This window comes from Mesoplodon densirostris, chromosome 15 (assembly GCF_025265405.1).
Source record: "Mesoplodon densirostris isolate mMesDen1 chromosome 15, mMesDen1 primary haplotype, whole genome shotgun sequence".
Classification (NCBI taxonomy): Eukaryota; Metazoa; Chordata; class Mammalia; order Artiodactyla; family Ziphiidae; genus Mesoplodon; species Mesoplodon densirostris.
Genome location: NC_082675.1, coordinates 26,067,410 through 26,073,781, shown reverse-complemented (window position 1 = coordinate 26,073,781; position 6,372 = coordinate 26,067,410). Strand labels below are relative to the sequence as shown.

Here is a 6,372-nt window from a genome sequence, read left to right as displayed (position 1 = left end):
CCCACGGCGCCCAGTACCCAGCCGAAGCCCCACACTGGGCAGGGGCAGAGCCCTGAGGGTTCTCGCTGTGGGATGTGGGGTGAGATGGGCCTGGCATCTGGGCTGGGGCGGGGGTGGTGGGGGGCCTCGTGAGCACGTCCTAGGAATTTGTACTCCAGCCACTGCCCTTCATCCAGAAGTGGAACTTGCTGGACCCTAAGCAAGGAGACAGCTGGGCTTCACTGGAAGGCCTTGAACAAAGAGGAAGGCTCCAGGTCCAGCTGGCTTTGGAGACAAGTGGGCTCCACTGATGAGGTGTGTGTTCAGGCCAGCAGGCGGTGGCCCAAGCCCCCAGCCGGTGGGTGGGATACACCCTGCCTGCCTCAGCCCACTGGCCAGGCTGGCCACCTGCCTGGGAGAGGCCCGGGGACGGGCCTTCACATGCCACCTGCCCACCGCAGAGCCCACTGCTGCTCCAAAGGTTTCACTACAACGTCAAGGTCCATTCCATGGCGAATACTTCTGTCATCTGTGAACGTGACAGCCGGTGGCTGGAGGAGCCCTCGTGCTGGTGACGATCCAGGAATAAACCATGTGGACTGGTCATCTGATGCAAGTGAGCTGTGGGCCAGAGGAGGCTTCCGCGTCCTCAACTGAAAATGGCAGGGGCAGAGCTTCCCAGAGGTCTCTGCCTCAGCCGTTGGACTCTGCTGAGGTGACACTTAAGGCTTCGGGGTCACAGAAAGGTCCTGCCCCCTTTCTGCACCTGGCCCCTTGGGTACTTAGCCAGTTCTTTAGCTGCTTAGCTGGAAAATGAGGCAAAGCTCCCCTTGTGGGTTGCTGGTGAGGGACAGGAGGGGCCTAGAGAGGCATCAGCCTGAGGGCCCCTCGGGCAGCAGCCACCACAGACTGGGCTCAGCATGACTGGCTAGCCCAGTCCTGGCCCCGCCACCAGTATCTGACACCCCTCACTGAAGGCTGAATTGAGGCACAGTCAGGGTGGGGATGAGAGCTCAAAGCTCTGCTGGGCAATTGTGGGTAGGTTCTGGACCCTCTCTGGGCCTCCCATCCTACCACCTGCTCTTGGTCTGAGAGAGCAGGTCAGGCTTGGTGGCCCTTGGTCAAGGCCAGCAGCGCCTACCCTGCATGGAAAGGTGTGGCCGGCCGAGGCAGGAGGGCCAGTGCTGTATGTGAAGAGAATGCAGGTCACTGTTTATTCGGGTGGGCCCTGGGCATGGCCCAGCTTCCAGGACAGGTAGCTGTGCTACAAGCCGGGGTTGCGGGGGGAATGCAGGCCTGCCAGAGGCCGGGAAGATGGGCCCCTGGGGCTGGTCCTGGCCTTGGGTGGGGTCACTGCTGCAGGGGTCCTGGCTGCTCCTCAGGGAGGGGCAGGTAATTGGGGTCCTCCTCTGGGGCATCCAGTAGCAGCTTCCTGTGGGGAGGGGCCCACGCTGAGCTTCAGCCAACAGGGGTTACCCCATGGGGTAGGGAACCATCTGGGGGGGAGTAGGGAGGGCTGTCAGCACTCACAGGAAGCCAGGGGTCAGCAGCAGCCTCTTGCCGCCAGGCTGGTTGGGGAAGACATCCTCCAGGAAGTAGTAGATGTGGCCCACGACAATCCCTGTGGGAGAGCCACCAACTGCTAAAGCCACCCTCCACAGCCCAGAGCCCACGGCCAGCGCAGCCCTGAAGGCCCCAGAGCACGGGTGACCAATGTCCTACACAGACTGCCAGCCCAGGGTGGGGCCAGGATTGGCCCAGAAGAGGGCAGGTCCTGGGAGGGGGTCAGGCCTGAGAACATGGGAGGAATGGGAGCCATGAAGCAGGAACCCTGACCCACCCATCCCCACCTGGGTCAGAACCTACACAAGCATCAGCAAGCAGGTGAGGCCTGAAGTAAAACCGATAAGGCTGGCTTGTTTGAGGGGCTGGAAGAACAGGGTAGCCGTGAGGGCAGGAAGAGGCGGTGGGGACAGATGAGAGGTCCAGTGCAGGTGGACGGGGGGCCCTGGCCAAGCAGACCCTCAAGTCCCTGACAGCCTGCTTGGGGAAGGCTGGATGGACAGCAGGCTCACCCAGGAGGTCCACGAGGATTGAGTTGCCCAGCAGCATTGAGAAGCCCATGAGCGCCCAGGGCAGGAATGGCGCCTGGAAGGTGAGGAGGCCGAAGAAGTTGACCCTCACCCGGGGGCTGCGGCGGCTCCATACGTATACCAGCATGGCTGTGAGGGCCTGGCCCAGGAAGAAGAGGCTGCCCAGGAGCCCCAGCAGCTGGGCCAGAGTCAAGGCCTCATGCCCTGCCCAGGGCCCCTCTGACTTCCTAAACCCCTGGAACCTTCCCGCTGGCTGGTTTCCCTTCCCAATCTAAGGCCACATTGTGGCCTCCAGGGGCCACCTGATCTGCACTGCCTCTCCACCTCACCCCAGGCCCCACCACTGGTCATCCCGGCCCCAGTTCCTCCTGGATACTGGCATTCAGGGCTCAGAGCGCCGGGTACCCCACCGTGTGGCATTTTGGGCACTGCACTGGACCTAGCCCTGGCACCCGGAGCTGAGCACGCGATGCACGCTCAATACAGCCTAAGCTGGAGGAAGCGACTCTGTCCCTCTCCAACCGGCGCTCAAGCTGGGCCCCAGGGCCAGCACAGCCCGGGCCCAGAGGTTCCAGAGCCCGGGAAGGATACGATCATAAGGACACCCCCAAAGAGAAACATGAAGACGAAGTCGGCCGTGCGGCCGCGGAAGGAGCCCTCCTCCAGCAGACGGCAGTAGCGAAACCTGCAGCGTCCGTATAGGAAGTGCCTCCCAGCGGAGCTCAGTTTCCCCGCTCCCGCCGTTCCCACCCCCCCCCACCCCCGCCTCTCGGGCCCGCGCGGTGAAGGATACACGAAGAGCATGTTGAAGAAGAAGCTGAATCCCAGGGGCCCGAAGAAGAGGAAGTTGGTGACGAGCCTCCAGACCTGCATGGGGGCGGGCGGTCAGGCGCAGGGCGGGCGGGGCTGGGCCAGCAGGTGCAAGGGGCGGGGCAGCCTCACCTGGAACTTCCGGAACACGAGGTGCGGATTGAAGTAGAGCTGGAAGGGGCTGAGGAGCTCCAGCTGCTGCGGAACCAGGGGGCGTCAGGAGCTACCCCCCGGCGGGCGGGGGGGGGGGGTGCTGGTCCAACCGTAACCATGGCAACCCCCAGGGCTGTAACCATGGCTATACCCACCCGCCCGCCCGGCTCACCACGGCGGCGGTGGTGAGGACGCAGGCTGTGGTGTAGGTCCGCGTCACCGCCGGCACCTGCAGGAACTCGGTCGCCACCCCCTGCCACGCCATTGAACCTTCTCAGGAACGCGTGGCCCGACCGCCAAGCGCTCTTAACCTGCCTCCAAACCCCGCCTTCCTGTCTTCGGCCAATCCTCATCCGAGGTGTGGCGCGCCCGGGCTAGAGGGAGGGGTGTTGGGACAGGTAACCAATAGGAGGAGGAAGCAGGAAGCCGGGGGCAGGATGGGGGCGTGGGTGGGTTGGGACTCACGGCCAATGAGCAAGCCCCACGGTTGAGCACGTGGCGCTTGTTGTGGTGACTGCGGCTGCAGCGCGGGAGAATGTGTGGCCAATGAGGAACTGGGCGCTTCGCGGCAAACTAAGGGAGGACCAATAGCGAGGACCCACGAGCCACCCTGGGGGCGAGGCTAGGAGTGCTTGCTCGAGGAGGCCCCGCGAGACTGAAGGGGCGGGGCCACGCTGGGCCACGCGGGGGCGTGGGCGGGGCGGAACCCGGTGTTCGGCCGCACTGATATGTCCATCCACCTGGCTTGGCCGGCGACCCGTGCCGTCCTTCTTCCCTCCGGGAACAAGAGCAGCGAAGGAGGCGCTCAGCCGCGAGTCCAAATCCCCCCGCACGTCCAGGCCCTGCTGAAACTGCCGGCTCCTTGGGAAGCCCCACGAGGGCCGCCGGAGGAGGGGCCAGGCTGGGGACTTGCAGCCCCGGTGACGAGGCAGGCTGGAGCAAGTGGACGGGCTGGAGAGGACCTTGTTATTTTGGTGGAAAAGGGAAACTCCATTTATTCATTCTAATGAACAAAGTCAATCATTTATTGAGCACCGACTATGTGCCAAGCCCTGTTCTGGATGCTGAAGACACAAAGGCCAACAAAAGATGCTATCACTCCTGCCCTCCTGGTGTAGCCAAGGAGACAGGCCATCATGGTCTTGTGCTAAGATGAGACCTAGTGTTTGCAGGACAGCGCGCTAACGGAAATAACAGCCAAGTGGAGGCTGGAGGGTTGGGTAGTGTGCCCCAGGCCAGATGGGGTGATCTGGGAATCCTCTGTGAAGAGGTGATGTTTGATTGTCACTGCTGTGAGCACAGTAGACTGCCAGAGGAATCGGTGAGCAAGGGATGATGCAAGGGATGCAGGTGGCTTGGGCAGGGTGGAGCCTGGAGGGCCGGGAGGGGTGGGATGTGGGTTTGCCAGACTAGACAGAGCTGTGAGAGAGGAGTCAAGGGTGACTTCGAGGCCTGAGCTGCAGGGTGGATGGAAGGCAGTGGCCTTTACTGAGCTGGAGAATGCCTGGGAGAAAGGCAGGCAGATGGAGAGTCCTGTTCTGGCCTCACTGAGTTTGGGGCATCTGTATGACATCCGTGTGGAAAAACCCAAGTGTGATGTTGGGGGAGATGTCAGGCAGGCGGTCCAAGTGTGGGTAGCAGCCTTCAGTAGACCAATTTTTAGCCTTGGGCCTGCGTGAGATGCCCAAGGGGCGAGGCCAGGCCTGGGCAGCTCGACCTTCATTAGTTAGAGAGAGAAGGCAGACAGCCAGGGAAGCAGGGAGACCAGGGAGGCTGCAGCAGAACCAGGAAAAGGCTGCAGGGACAAGGTAGTGAGAAGCCCTGGGAGACGTGGCCTGGGAAGCCACGCCAAGGTCCCTGGATAATGGCGGCCATGAGGGAGAGGAAGGTGCCCTGACCTTTACCAAATGGGAGCTCAACTTTGGACTCGAGTGTGGCAGGTGAGGGAAGCCCTGGGCTGGACCCTGAGTCCCCCAGGGAGACTGGAGTGGGGAGAACCAGCTGAGATACCTTGTTATTTTGGTAGAAAGGAGAAACTCCATTTCAGGTGGATCCTAGGAGGGCTAAGAGGGGTCCCCTGGGGAGTGGCCCCTGGAGGCCCACTTGGGAGGGGCGTGGAGGGAGAGGCTGGGAGCGTGAAGGGGGTGTGCATTGGGTTCAGGAGTGAGGAGAGGTCAGTCTGATACAGCAGGGGTTGGACCAAGGGCTGAGAGGCTGGTGGGAGCAAGCTGATAACGCCCCCTCAGACAGCCTCCATTTTCCAGCAAAGCAAATCTAGGTCACATTCGAGGTGAAGCTGGCGGAGCAAATCCCACCCAGGTGGGATTCCACCCAGGTGGAGGTGCGGCTGCAGGGCTGGGATCCAGGGCCTCAGACATCAGGGCGGGCGCCTGCCAGGCTTGAAGGAGCCAGCGAGGGGGTCAGGTTTCCTGTCTGCACGGGGAAGGGGAGGCATTCCTGCCTCCGGGCCCCTCAGCAAGCAGGCACTGGCTGGCCCTCCGCTCAGGGTCAGGCTGGGACTAACAGAGGGGCCGTCATGTGATAGGGGTGTCTGTCTCTCCCCTTCGATGGGGCTGATAAGGCAGGAGCCGGGTTTGGGGCTGGAGAAGCACATTCCTGGGAGACGGAGCCCAGGGTGGGGGCAGGACATGCCAGGAGCAGCGGCAGGGTTCTACTGCACATCTTCCCTTCTCAGGCCCAGGGTACCCTCAGGTGGGGACTGAGGCCCCTAGGAGGCAGAGCAGGGCCTGGGGCAGACTGTCACCACCAGTCCAGTCTTTCACGTCCAGTGTCAGGCCCAGGACAGGCCACTCGAGAGGCACCGGGCCCGCTGCTCTGACCCCTGGCACCTCCAGACAGTTAACTACAGAGAGAAGGTCTGGGTGAGCCAGGCAGGCGGGGTGCTGGATGCTAATGCCTGTGTAGCCATCTGTCTGTCCTGAGCAGCAGGGCAGCAGGCCGGCCCGAGAGGCCGCCTCCTCTCTCCTGGGCTGAGGACTATGGCAGGAGGCGGGCCTGTGGCGAGGTGGCGATGAGCCTGCTCTCCAAGCCACCTCGTTGGCCTTGGGACCCTGCCTGCTACAGAGCAAGGAGCCCAGGTCTGGGGACAGGTGCCCAGTTCCAGGGACACCGGAAGACCCCTGATTTCTCTGTCCAGGCTCTCCAGTGCCTACAGGCAGGACAGCACCTGCTGCGTGCCCACCAAGCTGGCCTTCTTCCTCACAGGGCTCATACACCAGCAGAGACCCTCATGAGACCCCAGTGACAACCCCGAAACCTGGAGCCAACCCTGACTCCCACTCCCCGGCCCCACAGGGAACCCTCCAGTCCTTTCCCC

General features: G+C 62.8%; 1 protein-coding gene across 1 annotated transcript; it reads right to left on the bottom strand.

Annotated features, from left to right (window-relative positions):
* Positions 1–1,329: 1,329 nt before the first annotated feature.
* DERL3 (derlin 3) lies at positions 1,330–3,300 on the bottom strand. The gene is made up of 7 exons (XM_060119353.1): positions 3,208–3,300; positions 3,015–3,080; positions 2,866–2,939; positions 2,664–2,757; positions 2,055–2,250; positions 1,510–1,600; positions 1,330–1,411 (listed from the first exon to the last, which is right to left on the bottom strand). Exons 1-7 carry the CDS (start codon positions 3,298–3,300, stop codon positions 1,330–1,332), a joined length of 696 nt encoding a protein of 231 aa, XP_059975336.1.
* Between the last annotated feature and the right edge of the window lie 3,072 nt (positions 3,301–6,372).

Bases quoted from the DNA above. Each gene is read 5' to 3' on its own strand.
- DERL3 (XM_060119353.1), bottom strand. From the start codon at position 3,300: ATGGCGTGGCAGGGGGTGGCGACCGAGTTCCTGCAGGTGCCGGCGGTG. The intron at 2,251-2,663 runs GTATCCTTCCCG...ACTCTGGCCCAG, and splicing joins TTGGGGGTGTCCTTATGATC to CTGCTGGGGCTCCTGGGCAG. The intron at 1,601-2,054 runs GTGAGCCTGCTG...GCTCTCCCACAG, and splicing joins AATCCTCGTGGACCTCCTGG to GGATTGTCGTGGGCCACATC.